Source organism: Crocuta crocuta, unplaced genomic scaffold (assembly GCF_008692635.1).
Source record: "Crocuta crocuta isolate KB4526 unplaced genomic scaffold, BGI_CrCroc_1.0 scaffold6, whole genome shotgun sequence".
NCBI lineage: Eukaryota > Metazoa > Chordata > Mammalia > Carnivora > Hyaenidae > Crocuta > Crocuta crocuta.
In genome coordinates this window covers 2,400,619-2,419,227 of record NW_027531917.1, presented here as the reverse complement: position 1 = coordinate 2,419,227, position 18,609 = coordinate 2,400,619, and the positions used below count along the sequence as shown (strand labels likewise).

At 36.5% G+C, this 18,609-nt stretch overlaps 1 protein-coding gene across 1 annotated transcript in view; it reads right to left on the bottom strand.

Moving 5' to 3' along the window:
• Nucleotides 1–18,609, bottom strand: part of ABI3BP (ABI family member 3 binding protein) — a 204,694-nt gene that overhangs the window by 130,262 nt on the left and 55,823 nt on the right. Inside the window, exons 7-14 of the mRNA XM_077774920.1 lie at nucleotides 13,052–13,100; nucleotides 11,962–12,033; nucleotides 11,089–11,181; nucleotides 4,765–4,842; nucleotides 2,775–2,849; nucleotides 1,965–2,039; nucleotides 1,048–1,119; nucleotides 522–596 (exon numbers count right to left, since the gene is read on the bottom strand). Coding sequence (XP_077631046.1) covers nucleotides 522–596; nucleotides 1,048–1,119; nucleotides 1,965–2,039; nucleotides 2,775–2,849; nucleotides 4,765–4,842; nucleotides 11,089–11,181; nucleotides 11,962–12,033; nucleotides 13,052–13,100 — 589 coding nt within the window. The remainder of the gene's footprint in view (nucleotides 1–521; nucleotides 597–1,047; nucleotides 1,120–1,964; nucleotides 2,040–2,774; nucleotides 2,850–4,764; nucleotides 4,843–11,088; nucleotides 11,182–11,961; nucleotides 12,034–13,051; nucleotides 13,101–18,609) is intronic.

The window sequence follows — 18,609 nt, the reverse complement described above, 5'->3', positions numbered from 1 at the left end:
TCCATGTGCCAATTCATAGTTCATCTTCTAGCCATACTTCTAATTATGTATCCAGGTGTTAGAGCACAGAGATTTTTTTCTTTTTTTAAATGTTTTTTATTTATTTCTTAGAGAGAGAGAGAGAGAGAGAGAGAGAGAGACAGCATGAGCAGGGGAGGGTCAGAGAGAGAGGGAAATACAGAATCTGAACCAGGCTCCAGGCTCTGAGCTAGCTGTCAGCAAAGAGCCGGATGCGGGGTTCAAACCCACAAACCATGAGATCATGACCTGAGCCGAAGTCAGACGCTTAACAGACTGAGCCACCCAGGCACACCTAGAGCACAGAGTTTTAAAACAAATACAAAACCATTTTGCTTTCGCATGAGAAAAACACGACATTCCTCCAAGTATCAAGAATGGATTATAGCTTTATCGTTTACTACAGGTATTTTGATAATCAACTAGGGAACCTATAAAAATAAAAATAAGAGAAGTTATTCATTCTGTTGTTCCAATTGATTTTTAAAAAGGAAGAAAATTACCAGTTTGAGGTGGGAGAGGTTTGGAATCTTCAGATGTTTTACTTGTAGGCACAATCCGTGGCTTTTCAATGGAAGCTACAGCAAAAAGAAACGGAATTCATTGAAGATTATTTTTTGAGAGGAGAAAAGGATAGATATAGGTTGCTGGTATGGGTAAGTGGCTACCAGAAGCTTGCAATTAAAAGCACATATTATTTCAATCAAAAGTCAGGAAATCATTATGTATCCATCCAGAGAATATTTAATTAGTGATCAGAAAGAGACCAGAATTTGGTCCTCAACATTTTTGAGGACAAAACCTAAATCCACATAAAATTAACATATTGATGATTGTTACTGAATTTATAGAAAATTTCATTAAATAGGGTTTTTTTTTGTTTTTTAAATCAATCCCTTGTTTGGTTGAGTTACCCAAATTTATCAGTACATTGAGGTTTGCTGAAATAGGATCCAGTAAACGTGTCCTACACAATTAAGAGGAATCCGCACCCACATCTTAACACTAGGTTTAAGATGCTGTTATTACCCAAGGTGCCCCCAGGTTTCTCAAAAGGGAAAGATGTTTTTGCCTGAGGAAATTCTGGAAGCCTTTTTGGAGCTGCAACAAAACATATAAGATATATTACAACCTAAGGTACACGGAACAGAGAAAAGATTTTTCACACTCTCAAGCTTGCAAAAACAACAAAAAAAGACACAAAAAGGCAAATGACTCATGTCAAGTAAATTGTTGTTAGTTGTACTTCTTATTCTTATGATTTCAATATGCCTATTATAATCAAACTTCTTATTCTATTTTTTTTATAACTGAGCTGCTACATTTGAGGAATTTGGGTTCTCCCTTTCACTCTTACAAAATGACTTTCCTAATTTCTTTAATTATGTGTATGTCTGCCCTTAGATATATTTCATTTTAACTCAAATCAAGCGCTAAACACATCTGAATTCAAAAATGTCCATCTGCTGACTTTTAAAGACAGAATCTCAGTAACTACATGGCTTTATATTTAAGCTCCCCCTCCAACAATTTTTGATATTGCACTCATAAATAAATTCTAAGAAGCAGTCTGCAAAACATATCATAAATATATCTTCTCTGTCAGGAGAAGCAATTGAGTAAAAAGATATTTAGAAAAAGTAGAGAAAATAATTTATTCAGTGACACAGTGATTTTGAATAAAAAGAATCAAATATAATATCAAAATATGACTGCCAAAAAGAAAACCCACTAAAATATTTGTCATAATGACTCTTTGGGATCCTAAATTATAAAATTTTTATAACATTTAAGGGCTCGATATTGGGGAGCTTATTGTTCTATAAAATATGCATCCCTTCTTTCCTACGAAAAGATAAATTTGAATGAATTAGCCTAAGAATTTCTTTAAAGCACGCATAAAATTTCCAAGGTAATAACAAGATGTAATGTTTAATAATTTTTACCTAGAGTGCTCAGTGGTAATTCAAACCTAGGTATTAGAATAGTTTGTAGTGTTTCCGGGGTCCTTTCGCTGAGAACTAAAATAAAGAAAAATTGCGTCAGCACTTCCCTGAGGCAGGATTTGACACTGTGGTTAACACATAATCATGTGAAGCATGCTCATAACACATGGTGCACCGGACAGCTGATGCCTTTCACGGAAAAAGCTGACTCCTCCAAGAAAAGCTTTGCGTAGCTACTAAAACGTAAAGGTATAGCTTCAAATGGTGTGGTGTGACATAGAACATCAACATCACACATACAGAAGAAAACGCATGCTGCTCCTTTTCTTCAGCAGAAAAGGACAAAGCAAGTTAGACTCTCTTGGGCCAAGAAGCAGCTAACTTGCATGACATGAAATTCTTATTAAAAGTCACAACACTTGGGATTCTCCAAAAGTGTAGTGCACGTAAGATTTGGGAAGCCTATTCGAACAGAAAGCACAGACACAGTCAAGACTTCCAGGTTTCCCCCACCCCTGCAAGATTTGTGGGTTAAAAGGCTGGCATTCTGGTTTTTTTCTATACATCCCAAGAGACTAGTAAAAGGTGTGTGTTGTCTGCATCTAGTATTTGGGGCTGCCTAGAATATCAGTCACCAGGATCAAAGCATGTCGTTCATTCTCTAATGGAATTAGTCCAAGAAATAGGAAGGTTAACTACTGCCAGTAAGAGGGCAGGGAAAATCCAGGAGGTGGGAATGAAGGCACTGGAGTTACTTTTTATTTCTATGAGTGTTGGGAATTATTCAAGAAAAAAAGTTCTTAGAATTACCCAGTGTTTTTTCTGAAATATCTAATGCACTAGACACAGTGGGTTTCGTGGTTCTTGGCACTGACTCAGGAGTCACTGGAAGGTAAAAAAAGACAACTTTATAAATTAAGATAAAATGATGAAGCAATCAAAGATCATAAGGCGTTTTTGTTGCCCAGTTAGAATTAGTTAAAGGACACTTACATACACCAATCCTTTTCAAGTTCGTGAAGGACTCCTTGACTTGCCCCAGGCGCCTGAGCTGACACTTCTCCCAACCCTTGCTTGCTAAGTTTGGTGCACTTTCGATGTGTTCCAAAAAGCACATTGAACTAGCCACCATGAAAGCACTTACTAATCATATTTTTTTACTTGACTGCTTTTTTCTTTCTCATTATTTCCAGGGCTTAGCACAATGTCTGGGTGTAAAGTAAGCATGTCACAAGTATCTATTAAATGAATTAATAAATGGGCAAATAAAAGACTGCCCCAAGGCAAAAAGGTTTATTTAGAACTATTACATTAAATATTTCTCTGTTCCATACTGTAGTCAACATGCAAATCTTGGAACTAGGTTGAAATTATGTTAAGGATTCAAACGCTCAGCCAAAAGCTGTTCCAAATGCTAGTTCAAAGGCAAAGATGAGCTCAGGTAAATAAGAACCAGGATCACTGGGATTTGGAATGAATTGTGAGCTAAATGACTCCAAAATTTTGCAGGATAAAGACACAAAATAAACACAACACTTAATAATGAGGCGTGGTGTTTGCCTAAGTGTTTCTGAAGTAGAAAACCCTGAATACGGATTGGCAGAGAACTAAGAAATTTGTAGACTCTCCCATCAGATACTGTGCTAAGAGAATAAAGTCTAACTGGGAAAAAAATGGTACAATCTTTGGGGTAGAAAAAGACTTGGAGTCATCCACTGAGTTGTGCCTATGTTTTTCTTGGTATTGACAAATTATATTGAAATTAGAAAAATTACCTAGCAATTTTATTTGAATAGATTATTCTAGCATCTTAAATAGCTTCTACCTTTGCCCCACACCTGTGAAGGTGGGGAATGGAGGGTCCATCTCCCATGTAGATAGAAGCATATACTTCTTACTATGGAAGAAGTATTCCCACTTGAATAGGTTTTGTGAAATCAAGTTATTTTATTTCTCCACCAATCTTTATCTTTTCTGGGCCACTTATGAATCCAAGACTTTAGTACAAAGTAAATGTCATTGATATTTCAATTTATGGCAATTTTATAGATGAAAAAGTTCACTTTAGATTGGAGATATTTTGCTAAGTGTGGATTTGGGGAAATTCTAGGCAAATGTTTGTTTCACTGGGTCTTGGATAAAGTGGTATTGCTCTGGCAGGAACTCTGTGGTTTAGAGAATAACATGTCCCCAGTGGACTGAACTTGGGCAGTTCATTTAGGAAGAAATGCTGAATGTTTGTTAGTAACAGCTGGTCCACTATGGGCAAAATGTATCCACATTTATTCCTGAAAGTATTTTTATTGAACTAGTATATCTTCTTTTTATTTGGGTTGTTAATCTTTCATTATCTTCCATAGAACAATTAAATGATTCCAGGCTGCCTTCATAGATATTAAGCTACAGATTTTGGAGGGATAATGGCATTTTGCTAAACTGGCCACTTGCAAAAGTGAAGAAATGAAAAACGAGTTCATGTCTTCATAAAAAAGAAAAGCACCAAAACCATATTATTACATTTTAGTATAAAAATATTTTAGAATGTTGAAGTGGCAACTTTCATTGCGAGTGAAAAATACAGCTTCCATATTACATACGAGTCATAAGTTTCAATAGTTCCTTCTGCATCAGGTGGTTTTCCAAAGGTTAAATTAAGGACCTACAATCTCTTTGTTTGTACTTATGAAGAAGATTAATTTCCTAATGGCCCCTCACTGAAAAAAACTGCAAGCTTGTCAATCATTTATCATTTCAAAAAATATTTATTCTCTAAAAATTAACAACATAGGGATCTCATTACCTGTTATGGGCTGTGCTGGTAGTTTTTCTACTTCTGGAGTTTTGGATTCAGCAGGTAATGCCAATGTTTCATTCTTAGCTATAAAGTCAGAGAACAAACAACTCACCTCACTTCCTCATAACACAGTGTCCAAATATAATTCATTGAAAACATAACCAAGTTACGTATTATTTCAAGAACACTATTTTGCTCTTAATTCTTCCCACCAGGGTGTCAACAAAGTTATTGGGTATTTCAACCAGGGATTCTTCAGAATTTCATCTCTTTAATTCTAGGTAATTCTTTAAGATTTAAATTCTTATTTCAATGAAGAAGAAAATCACAACCCAATACTTGAGATAATTTTTAAGTCATTCTGATTCATAAATAGGAGTTTCTGGAAAGCAGAGGTTGTGTTGCAAATACTCCCTAGAATTTTATATGTGAGTATTCCTAATTAAAACAAAGAATACATAGAAATTTTCCATTATTATACATAGTAGAAAAAAGCAATAGATTAGGACATTGAAATTTGAGAAAAATAAATAACACACATAGGAAACTAAGATATTTAAAAATATTTTTGGCAAAAAAATAACAGCTATTTATTTGAGCCACATGTTAACACTAATCTTTTGGTCTCTGTGGCAATTTACCATCAACAATAAAATAGTTTTTCCCATGTTTTTAACCTCTTCAGAAAACTATTTAGGAAATTTTCTTCTAAATTTTAGGTATCCTTTTTTTTCTTTTATAATAGTTTATTGTCAAGTTGGTTTCCATATAACACCCAGGGCTCACCCCCACAAGTGCCCTCCTCCATGCCCATCACCCCCTCCCCCTCTCCCTCACCCCCATCAGCCCTGTTTGTTTCTCAGCATTCAAGAGTCTCTCATGGCTTGCCTCCCTCCCTCTCCCCAACTATTTTTCACCTTCTCCTCCCCCATGGTCCTTGATTAAGTTCCTCCTAATACACCTATATGTGCAAACATATGGTATCAGTCTTTCTCTGCCTGACTTATTTCACTCATCATAACACCTTCAAGTTCCATCCATGTTGCTACAAATGGCCAGATTTCATTCTCTCTCATTGCCATGTAGTATTCCATTGTATAGATAAACCACATCTTCTTGATTTAGGTATTCGTTTTTTACAGAAAGTACATTTCTATACCAGGGATCCCCAATGATTAAGATATTTCTTACTTTAAAAATGCACTTAGGATTAATTTGATTCAGCTATTCAGCACCCTGAATCAATGACTTATTTATAGTATTTTGAAAGTCTAGTAGCATGAAATAATTCATCCTTGAGATACCCTAATCACGTAACCTTGGAATAAGTATAATCATATGTGATATACTTTTTTAAATTTACAGTCCTAAGACTATTCAGAACTTCTTGGGTTTCTCAACTTTGGCTTTAGTGACATTCTGGGCTGGATAATTTATTTTTTGTTGGTTGGCAGGGCAGCAGGGGCAGGGGGTTGGTGGTTGCTGTGTGCTCTCAAATGTTTAGGAGCATCTCTGGTCTTTACCCACCCACCAGATTTCATTAGCACTTCCACAACTGTGACAATCAAAAATGTCTCCAGATATTGCCACTTATCTCTTGGGGGACAAAGCTGCCCTCTACTGAGAACTAGTGATCTAAACGATTCTCTCAAAGTTCTTTGAGGATGAAAGTTTTCTAAGCTTCCTTCTGTAGTTCACATAATTGTTGTAAAGACCATTTTCTTATCAGGTAACATGGGCTACACAATATTTATTCTGAAGGACTTCAAGACAATTATAAAGCCATCTCTTTCACAATGATAATAGAAGCAAATTAGTTTTCAATCTGTATCATGGAGGTCTACAACAGATATTTACACAGAGCTGATTATTTTCAGTAATTATTTAAATGCTACAAACAGAGGTCACAAGTGCTACCGTACTTGCCACATCTAACAGTTGTGTGTGCTTTAGATTCATGTACACATAAAGTTGCACAGCATTCCTGCACAACAAAAATATTAAATACCATTGTTCAGTTAATTTAGCAGGACATAGAGAGGGACTCTATGAAATAATTTAAAAAGCAGATGCAGTAGAAATTTATAATAAACTTCATTTTTAAAATTTCTAAGCTTAATCACCATTTTCTTCTGTTGCTGTGACAGCTTTTGTTTAGAACCACTGTGATTGTTAGCACAGGAAAAAACATTCAGATTCCAGATTTTTATGAACTCTGGTCCTATTACTTTCAAGGTTTACCATGGAAGTTTTTTTTTTTTTTTAATGTGACACTATAAGGATTTTTTAAATGTTTTTTTTTCTTTTTCAGTGTCCTCTTCTTCAAGACACCTTTGGTAATCCTCTTTCCTGTGTAATAGCCTACATTCTTGGTGGTTTCCTTGGCTGACTAGGACTATTTATCTATTTTAACCTGTAGATGTCTTTTCAAACAAGGTTCTGAATTACTCCTTGTACTAAAAACATGTCCTCAGCTGGCAATCACATTAACGTAAAATTAGGTTGTTAATGGAAAAAAAAAATGGTAAACTACCTTCCCAAGAGACATTTGCATTCTTTACACATCACTAATACCTTATAAAGGCATACTGTGTTTCTAGATATGCCATTTCAGACATGAGAGAAATTGGTAGATAGAGATTTTTGAATGAGAGAGCCTTTATGTCTCTTATCAAGCCATGAGCATTCACCGACACTATGTACGACTGCAGTCTTGGCAAGAACACAGTGAAATGCCACCAGAACATGTCCTAAAACCCAGAAAATTCCCGTTCCTCTCTGATTCTTCTGTACCTTTTTTCAACATGGTTGTTTCCTTTCATTTTTGGCAGGCTAAGTCTTGGCTTTGGCAAACCCTTTATATACCCCTGGGAGGGGTGTGTGTAATACTAGTTTTCTTGTTTATTTCATTCATTATTCACACATGTGTTCTTAGAACAAAAGCTATTAATTTCTTGATGTCCCATGATGGGCCCTGCTGGAATGAGGATATTATTTTTAGGATTTACCCTCTCAAAAACATAGTACTTTTATGAACTGCAGTGTTAAATAACTTCAGGAAACTTTATTTCTCCCTTGGTAGTATAAAGCACTATTTAAGCAATATCTCTTCTCATTTAAAAAAACCCAGTAACCTTAAAATGTAATTTTTAAATGTAGTCTTTTAAGATGGTACATTTGATGGATTTACTGGACATTTAAAAATATACTAGCTATCAAACTCTTCAATGTACAACAAATTTGTCATGTGTTAAATTTAAGTCAGTGTTTCCCCAGAAAAAAACAAGTCAAAAATTATATTTACTGTTTGCATACACTTTTTCTTTATTGAAATCACACTCAATCCTGAGGCTTTAATGGATTATATCAGAGAAACAAAGGAGAAACAAAACAAAACAAATCCACTATGTAATTCTCTAAAGAAAACAAAAAAGATGAATTGGTATTAAGGCAGCATGTGGAACTTCACGAAAACCAAAAAATTTGGGAAAGATCACACAAGACTACGGAACAAAACATCTCCCACTTCAAAACGGACAGCAGTGTTCTGGGAAAAAAAACTGCTCATTTTCAGCCTCCTTCACAAATTCAATTTCTCGTGCTTGTGCTGGATGGATTAGGAATCACATCAGTAAGAGATGGGCCAGTTACTTTTTTTCCTCCTCATAAACAAGACTTTCCCAGGAGCAGGACAAGGTATATAGGCTCTGGACTGGGAACAGGTAAGTTTAAGAGTACTGAACACTGGATTCCAAATATAGGTTCACTGCAGAAATTGAATTTGGAAGGTTCCTGGCTCCCAGCATGGCATTTAGATGATGCAGAGTTTAGTCACAGAGTTTGATAGCTAAAACAGAGGTAATCAAGTCTGATGTACAGATAAAGGAAATGATATCTAAAGTCACTTATCTACATTCTTAGAGGTAACTCATCCTAGGACCTAGGTATAAACATTTCATAATAAAAATGTAATGATGCACAAAATCACAAAGAATGCCAAATATTTTCACATCTTAATAAAAGGGTGATGTGTAAGTTCTGAAAATTTTTCTAAAATTGGTAGGACTATTCAGTCTACAAATTAAGTCTCTTCTACTCAAGGCTTTGTTTTTCCTTCTTCCAGTAAATCCTCAAATAAAGAGCTAAGGAGAACTTAAGAGTTCACTTTTTGAAACTGTTCCAATCTGATTGCCTCACATTAAACAAGCAAAGGTCAGGAAAAATAAAGTGTGGGGTCCTGTCATGGGCAGGACCTGTGTAACTCACCATTATAGTAAGTACTAAAGTTCTTTGCTAGTGCATAATTCAGAGAAAATATTTGGTATTTTTTAGTTTTGTTCAATTTCTACTGCATCATGCCATCTCCTTCCATATTTATCAATAGCCCAAGACATTCTCTAGAGACTGTAGAGGGGGGGGGTTCTCAAAGTGTGGTTCTCAGACAAGTGGCTTCAGTATCTCCTGGGTGCTCATTAGAAAGGCAGATTCTCAGGTTCTACCCCCCATCTACCAAAACGGTAACTGTGAGGGTGGGTTGAGCAGTCTGTGTTCACAAGGCCCCCTGGACTTCTGATGCTCTCCCAAGTTTGAGATGCTGCATCATAGAGACAATCCTGACTAATTTGATTCTCAAATGCAGCAACTAATTTATTCTGCTGAACACCACAATTAATTATTCCCTGGGCTCCTTTTAAAGGGTTTCACTGTTCCCCCCCTCTCCAAAATGTTATTTTTTATGTTTTTAAACACTGAAATTATGTCAAGTTATTTATAGAAGTAGGAGGCTATAGCTATCTCAAGTAAATAATAATTCTAACATACCTGACCTCTACATCAGTTCTCACCGACAACATCTAATGCGCCCTTGACAGTATAGTACAATAATTTTCTAACAATCACTCTATTTGAAAATTTTACCTAGATAAATGTATTTTGGATAATTTCATAAATTTTCACTTTTTAAATACAAATATAGTTCATATAATATACAATAACTATTTGCCTACAAAATGTGACTTAAATAAATACTTTCAACATTTTAATCTCTCTGACTCTTAATATATTTTTTCCAAATTTTTATTGTGGTAAAATATATATAAGATGTAGGATATTAACCATTTTAAGTGTTAACTTCAGTAATATTAAATATACTCATAATGTGTATATTGGTGGTGTGTATCACCACCATCCATCTCCAGAACTCTTCTCATCTTATAAAAGCGAAACTCTGTACCATTAAACACTAATCCCCCATTCCCCTTCTCCCTCCAGTCCCTAGAAACCACCATTATACTTTCTGTCTGTAAATTTGACTACTCTAGGTACCTCATGTAAGTGGAACTATACAGTATTTGTCTTTTTGTGACTGGTTTATTTCACTTAGCATGATGTCATCAAGGTTCATCCATCCTGTGGCATGTGTCAGATTTCCCTCCTTAAGACTGAATGATATTCCACTGCACGTATCTATCACATTTTGCTTATCCATGCATTTGGGTTTTTTATTTTTTAATTTTTAAGTTTTTATTTAAATTCCAGTGAGTTATCATGCAGTAAAATATTAGTTTCAGATGTACAATATAGTAAGTCAACACTTCCATACAGTACTCAGTGCTCATCACAAGCGCACTTCTTAATCCCTATCACCTATTTAACCCATCCCTCTACCTACCTCCCCTCAGGTAACCATCAGTCTGTTCTCTATAGTTAAGAATCAATTTCTTGGTTTCCCTCTCGCTCTCCCTCTTTTTTCACCTTTGCTCATTTCTTTCATTTATTATATTCTACATAGGAGCTAAATTATTTGGTATTTGTCTTTCTCTGACTTAGTTCACTTAGTATAATACTCTCTAGCTCTACCCATGTTATTGCAAATGGCAAGATTTCATTCTTTTTTATGGCTGAATAATATTCCTGTGTGTGTGTGTGTGTGTGTGTTTATGCGCATGTACACCTCTTATATGTTCTATATCCTTTCATCAGTCAATGGACACTGGGGCTGTTTCTATAATTTGGCTATTGTAGATAATGGTGCTATAAACATCAATGTGCATATCTATTCATTTGCTGATGGACTCATGGGTTGCTTCCATGTTTTAGCTATTGTGAATAATGCTGGTGTGAACATAGATGTCCAAATACCAAAAAACATACTGTTTTCCACAGCAGCTGTACCATTTTACATTCCCATCAATGGTTCATATGCCTTTTCCTTACTTTTTACTTTAAGATACCCAAACAGCTCATTTGATAGATTCCTTGGATATCCTAGGATTATCACTGTTAGTACTCATTCCCTGCAAAGTTCACATATACAACATTGCTGCTTACCTAACTGTGTCTTGATTGCATCTGAAATCTCAAGCATTATGGATGTAGGAAGTTTTACAGTGGTTTCATTGAGACCTGGAATAATAAGGTGGACTGCAAGGAAATAGAATAAGGTAAGAGGAAGAAAATTATCATGACATAAAATAAAGCTCAGAGCATCACTTAACAGAAACTATGCGATTTAGTAATTATTTGGCTTAGTCAATTTTAACCCAAATCTAAAATGTGAAAAATAAAATATGATAGTACCTTTTAAATAAGTTTTTTTTTAAATATTCAGAACTAAACTACAAAATACTGGCTTTTAATCCAGACTCAAAAACTGTAAAATGGCTCTTTAAGATGTGTAGTGAAAAAGAACACCATTATTAATAATAACTTTTGAAGTTTATTTGTATATTTCAAGTGAGAGGGAGAGAGAGAATCCCAAGCAAGTACTGCATTGTCAGCGCAGTGTCAGACGCAGGGCTCCATCTCACAAACTGCGAGATCACGACCTGAGCTGAAATCAAGAGGGAGACGCTTAACTGACTGAGCCACTCAGGTGCCCCTATTATTAATAATGATTTTAAAGAGAGCAGTTGAATACAACAGGGACTCCCTCCTGACTTCAACAACACTATGAGGCAGGTAGGATGGGTGCCATCACTCCCCTTAGGCTTGAGCTAGAGATGCTTCTCTAACACACCATAATAGAGGTAGCATCTCTTGGCTCCTAGCCTGGAATGGTCACAAGCCAGGATGCTAAATGCTGAAAGGACATGAACCAGTATGAATTTAATAGACCTGCTAACAGAGTAAAATTCCATAAGGGCCCTATTATCAAAAAAATGGGCTTACGTAATGTAAGTATAGATACCAAGATACACTCACCTAATATTGTTCCTCCAAAGGGAGTCTTATCTGGGGATTTAGTTGAAGCCCTGTGAGTAACATTCTGAATCACTGTTGAAATAGAAAAAGGTAAGAGTGTGATGGGAAAAAAATAGTCAGGAAGCAGTAAATAGCTGTAATGTGATGTGAAGAAATCTGCACTGGAGAAGCCTGGATATACTTTTTAATTAGTAGAAAGTAACTGCACTGGTACACAGCCAATGGAAGGACTGGAAGGCACATCTCACCTTAACACCTACGCCGTTAGTAATGAAAGGTTATTACTCTATCATAAAGTGTTCCATTCTAACAAGTTGAAAACTTCCTTCCTCATCTCTATTCCCCTGCAACCTACCCAAGTTAAAGAAATAGCACAAAATGAAGCAATTAATACAGTAAATTTTAAAAAGTGAAAATGTATATTATCAAAGCATCTAGATTATTCCAATACTGATACTATTTTGAGAATATACTTAAGTCACTGTGTTTTCTTAAAATGATTAATTATTTTTTAAGTGTCCAATCACTTAAAATTACCAAGTTACCAAGAACTTTTGGGAAATAATGGAGTCATTTTGATAATTTGAAAAACTGAAAGTCAAAACAAAAACAACTGGATACTGAAATGGTGTAAGACATCATAATTCTCAAAAACTGGATGTTTTACTTCTCCTAAGGGGACACTAAACCATAGTTTTCATTTCACTAATCCAAACATCCTATTAGTGATTTTCTTCATGTATGCTAACTTAACCCTGAACAAAGCCACACAGATTCAACTGGTTTTTAAAAATTTAATACTTGTTATGATTGCTTTGTCCCTAGTTGCCAACCAGTGAGATTTGCCAAGACTTGACCTATTGGTAAGATAGGTCAAAGAGCCAAAATTATCAAGTTCTAATTTGCTAGAACACACTGATTTCTTCACACTTTTGTTTTAAAATAGAAAAAAAAATTTAATGTGCTAGGTTTAATTATATTAAACAGTGAAAAAGTATATTAAAACTAGCTCTAAACTGTCAACTATACTGCAATTAAAATAGAAAAAATAGTTCTAAACACATATCCAGAGCAGACTCATACAAATTACCTTGTTTTATGACTGTTATTGGGATTAGCTTCCTTGGGACATATGCTGGCTGAAAAGAGAAAAGAGTCAACTTTTTAATTAGTGTTAAATTTAAAAAATAATAAAGCAAAGAACTGAAAGTAACCTGTCTTGTCTACAGTTGCTGGAAACCTTAGTACATATATCTACCTCTATTTTTTTTTTAAGTTTTTATTTATTTTGAGGAAGGGAGAGAGGGAGCTAGAGGGAGAGAGAGGGGTATGGGGAGGCGGGGAGAGAGGGGGAGAGAGAGAGAGAAAGAGAGAGAGAATGAGAACTCTCACACACAAACAGGGGAGGGGCAGAGAGAGAAGAGAGATAGAATCCCAAGCACGCTCCGCACTGTCAACACAGAGCCCCATGTGGGGCTTGAACTCACGAATCATGAGACCATGACCTGAGCTGAGATTAACAGTCGGATGTCTAAATGACTAAGCCACCCAGGCGCCACTATCTATTTCTATTTTATTGGACTTACTTGCTTTTCTCAAGTAATTTCCCATAAATGTCCAAAGACTTGAAAGAAGCAATTTATTGAGAACCCCCATTATGTTACTTTACCTTGAAACTGCAGTGGAAAGAAACTGAACCATGTGGATTGACTACTAGCTCATCTATCACTTCATTTGAGATGTGACTCAGCCAGATTCTGTCTTTACATCTCTTTTCAAACAGATGCTAAGCTGCGTATTATCTTTTCAAACTGCCCAGCATCCATTATTTGAATGTACCCAACTGTTGCTGCTATGGACAACTCAACCACCACGCACCTCGTTGCCCAAGAAGGCAGAGCTGGCATTCAGATCCAGAAATTGCTACTTCCAAATCCTTTACTCTTAACCATCCTGCACATATTTATGCACAAGGACTTCAAACTAGAAAGGTGGGTCCCAGTGCATTCTCCCCTCTCTCAAATTGCCTCAGATGTCCTACAGGAAGTTTTATGCCATAGAGTACCTTGAACTAGGGATGGGGTTTAGTGTTACCTTTAAAGTGGAGTCATCACCAGACATAATCATAAGCCAAGGATAAGACAGCTAAGGGAGGGACATAGAAACAAAATAAGGAAAGCAAATATATAGAGAAGAATTAGACTAAGTTAAAGGAGTCTGAGTGAGCAAGATAATTTTTTAATGTTTGACTTAACCTGTATATATGACAGAGAGACTTCACATACCAGATCTGTTAAGAATCCAGAAAGTGCTGAATGAGATACTTACAACGTAGGTGTTTACACTTGTGAACAACAGAGACTCAATAACATGCTAACATTTCAGTGAATGATATGCCCATAATAAAGGGGGACCACACAATCAGAAAGAATGAAATCTTGCTTTGCAACTATGTGGATGGAACTGGAGGGTATTATGCTAAGCGAAATTAGTCAGAGAAAGACAAATCTCATATGACCTCACTCATATGAAGAATTTAAGATATGAAACAGATGAACATAAGGGAAGGGAAACAAAAATAAAAACAGGGAGGGGAACAAAACATAAGAGACTCTTAAATGCAGAGAACAAACAGAGGGTTACTGGATGGGTTGTGGGAGGGGGGATGGACTAAATGGGTAAGGGGCATTAAGGAATCTACTCCTGAAATCATTGTTGTACTATATGCTTGAATGTAAATTTAAAAATTATTTAATTAATTAATTTTTAAAAAGAGGGGCCACAATACCAAACTTACTGTTGGTTATTTTTCTTCTTATATTAAGGTCCTTATGTTTAAAAAACACAAAAAATAGAAGTTTCCTACTGTCAGAGTTCTAAAAAGTAGTATTTATACCTATGGACCCAGTGCTATAGACTGAATGTTTATGTTCCCCCCAAAACTGATATGTTAAAACTTAACTCCCAAGCATGATGTTACTTAGAGGTAGGGCCTTTGAGAGATGACTAAGTCATGAGGGGTCCAGTCCTCAGGAGTGGGATTACTGCACTTATAAAAGAGACCTGAGAAAGGTTCCTCTACTCTCCACCTGGTGAGGACACAGCAATAAAATGACTGTCTGTGATTCAGGAAGCAAGCTCTCACAAGACACCAAGTCTGCTAGCACCTTGAACTTGAACTCCCCAGTCTCTAGAACTGTGACAATTAAATGCTTGTTGTTTAAGTCACTCAGTCTATGGTATTTTGTTATAGCAGCTCTAATGGTCTAACACACCCAGTAATTTCCTCCATCACAATCTAGCCTAATCTAATCTAATCCTGATCTAAGGAATTAAAGATCAAAACCTTTACATGTAAATTATTACCATTATGTGAAAACACTACATCATACAAGAGCAGAAGTCTTATTAAATAAACTATGATTCAAATTTTTGACATCTCATTAACAAAGTAGAAAATATGCATAATATAAATAAATATAAAGGTTACCATCATAACCATGTTATAGCCTAATTTTATAATAGTATGTACAGACAGAAGATCAGAAAGATCACAGTTTTTTTTTTAAACAGTGGTTATTTCTTATAAATGGATTCAGTTCATCCTTTATACTTCTACTTCCCAGTTCTTTACAAGTGTGAATTGCATTTTAATTAAGAAAACTTATTTTGATCAACAGTCTGTTCAGTTACTACATGCACTCTGCACAACAGAACTCATGGGCTATTGAGTCCCCTATGGGCTAAATAGGGGAAAGATGTAAATATAATTTATACACATTTTTCCCCAGGCAAGGGGAAGGGAATAGTAGAAATAGAAGTATCATCCTCAGCAGGAGAGAAAAAAAATTCTCAGCTTTGGTATCACTGGCAGCAGGATCTCTTTCAGCTCTATCCTAAGAAAATTAAGTAAGAGCACTTGCACACAGGATCGTTTTCCCCAAGAGATACAGCTCTGCTTCATGTGTCCACCATTACTTCCACCTGTGCTGCTCTAGTGAAAGGGTTGCCAGCACATGGCCTTTATCATTTGAAGACTTTATTTTTTTAATTTTTAAAAGTTTAATTATTTATTTTCAGAGAGAGAAGGACAGCAAAAGTGGGGAAAGGCAGAGAGAGAGAAAGGAGAGAGAGAATCCCAAGTAGGCTCCATACTGTCAGCACAGAATTCCAATGTGGGACTTGAACCTATGAAATGTGAGATCATGACCCAAGCTGAAACCAAAAGTTGGATGCTTAACTGACTGGGGCATCCCTCATTTGAGAACTTTAAATACCAGCTCTGCCAACCTCCAGCCACATGAGAACCACTGGCTGAAGGAGCCACATTATCTTTCCAGGTAGAAATGATCATTTTTGTTAGAGCTGTTGCTACAGTTCCAAAGACTTTTTGAAAGCTTTGTTCTTTATTTTTCCTATGAATGAATCCTGCCACTTACAGCACATTTTGCAGAATGTGAAGATTTTCAGACACATCACAATGTAGCAAAAACACCTACGTGTTGCTATGTTGACTGCTTTTGAATTTCTTATTTCAATTTTTAGTTCCTTTGCTGTGATGATTTGTTTTAAACATTTTTTTGACAAGAACAAATGGAAAATATTCCACTCTTCACATGAATGGAACAAAATTTCTCTTTGAGCTCTTACTTGAGTATCTACCAATGTTCTGCTATGATGACATGAATATATGTATGGTATGTGCTGCCAAAAAACAAGGAAATAATTTAGCTGCAGAACCCAGTTCTTCCTAGACCTATAATTACTCTCTTGCTTAACCTGCAATCCAAAGATGTACCAAGACAGGACTCATGAGCAAGTAGCTGCCTCTGTGTAAGTAGGGTTTCTAGTGGCATCATGTCTATGCTGAAGGGGCATGTGAGTGGCTCTGTCAGTTAAGCATCTGACTTCAGCTCAGGTCATCATCTCACAGTTTGGGAGTTTGAGCCCCGCATCGAGCTCTCTGCTCTCAGCATAGAGCCCACTTTAGATCCTTGCCGGGAGCCGCACTGGCCTCTATGGATGGCAGTCACAGCAAGGAAATGGCAGTGTTTGCACAGCTACTGCCATGAGAAATGAAAACTGGTATCTCCTGCTACTACTGGCTCATGTTGTGCTGGTATTGACCAGGCCTCACAATATTCCATATCAGACCAATATTCTGAACACAGATACCTCATAAGGAAAAGGATATTCCTGCCTTTACAAGAGAGATTTTAGATGAAAGCTCCACAGATGATTGTCAAAAGGCTCTTCCTGAGGGTCTTGCAGATCCAAGACTCAGGGGGTTAAGAACACAAGAATTACAACTGAGCCTGGCCCTGAGACAAAGAGCCTAATTTAGAGTTAAGGTACAGATAAGGGCAGAACTTAAGTTAATACTTACACCTTCTCCTAATTGGTGATGTATGGCAGTCCCTTCCCCAAGGCCTACTTTCTGCAAACACCCTCCCTTACAGGTGGCTGGGATGAGGATAGATAAGAGTAGCTAAAACATTACCCACAAACAAAGGCTGACACTTTTAGGGCCTCCATAGTGTTTCACACATTCAGCATCAAATAGGTTTCCACAAACAACTTATTAACCAACTCAAAAACATACATTTGAGAGTCAGACAGAATGACTCTTAGCCCATCTATACACTTAACCTATGACCTAACCTTAGCGTTGTTAACTTAGAACAAATATGTATCCTGTCTTTTACTAAGAATACCCTAATTCTCTAGTTATAAGATTTACTTAACCTCGCTATAATTTGGAATAGTTCTGCAAGAATATTTCTGTAAAACCTGCTTCTGTACACTTTCCAAAGCATCTTATCGCAAAGAGCTACCCATTGTAAAAATTCCTTTTTCTGATGTCATGTTATCATTTAACCTATAAATAAAGACACCAAAACCGACAGGACAGAGATGCCTGCCTGGTGATCAGAAAGGATCTCGGGGCTCTCTCACTCTCTTTCGTCGACACCGTCCATCCTTCAGGGACCCCTGGACCTGTCGGAGCCGGCGCGGCCTCCGGCAGATCCTCTGTCCCTCTCTCTCTCTGCTTGTCATCCACTCATGCTTTCTCTCTCACTCTCAAAAATAAACCTTAAAATGTCTATTCTGAAGGAACTAAAATTCCCACTAAGAGGCTGACACTGTGAATCCTTCCCCTATATCTTTTTATAAAAGTGTAGGAAAAGGTCGATGGGATTCATTGAAAAATGAAATATTGTGATAATTTCTAAGTTAACAGTGTTTAACTAATTACAACCCAATTTTAATCAAAGTGTTCTGTGTACAGTGTTTTTGAAAAAGGTACCAGCTACCCTTCCTTGCTGTCTCAGTCTTGCTCTCAGGCCATGTCCTTGATGGCTGTCCTTTCTGTGGACCTTTTGTGGACTCCCATTCCTCCATTACCACAGATCTTGTCCTCCCTTTATTAGAAACTCTTTTTCTGTGTTTACTGTATGCCAGGAAGTGGGCATATTTCCCTCCTGCCCTGTAATAAATGCAGTATTTCATTTTTCCTGCCTTTCAGGATACCCTGTTCCTAAAGAACCTAGGTTGTAAGCTGGGGGACTATTTAAGGGAATTCATTTCTACCATTTTTCTGTGGCCAAGTATCCAGTGGGGAGATTCTAGGGGAGAGAATGCCCATGT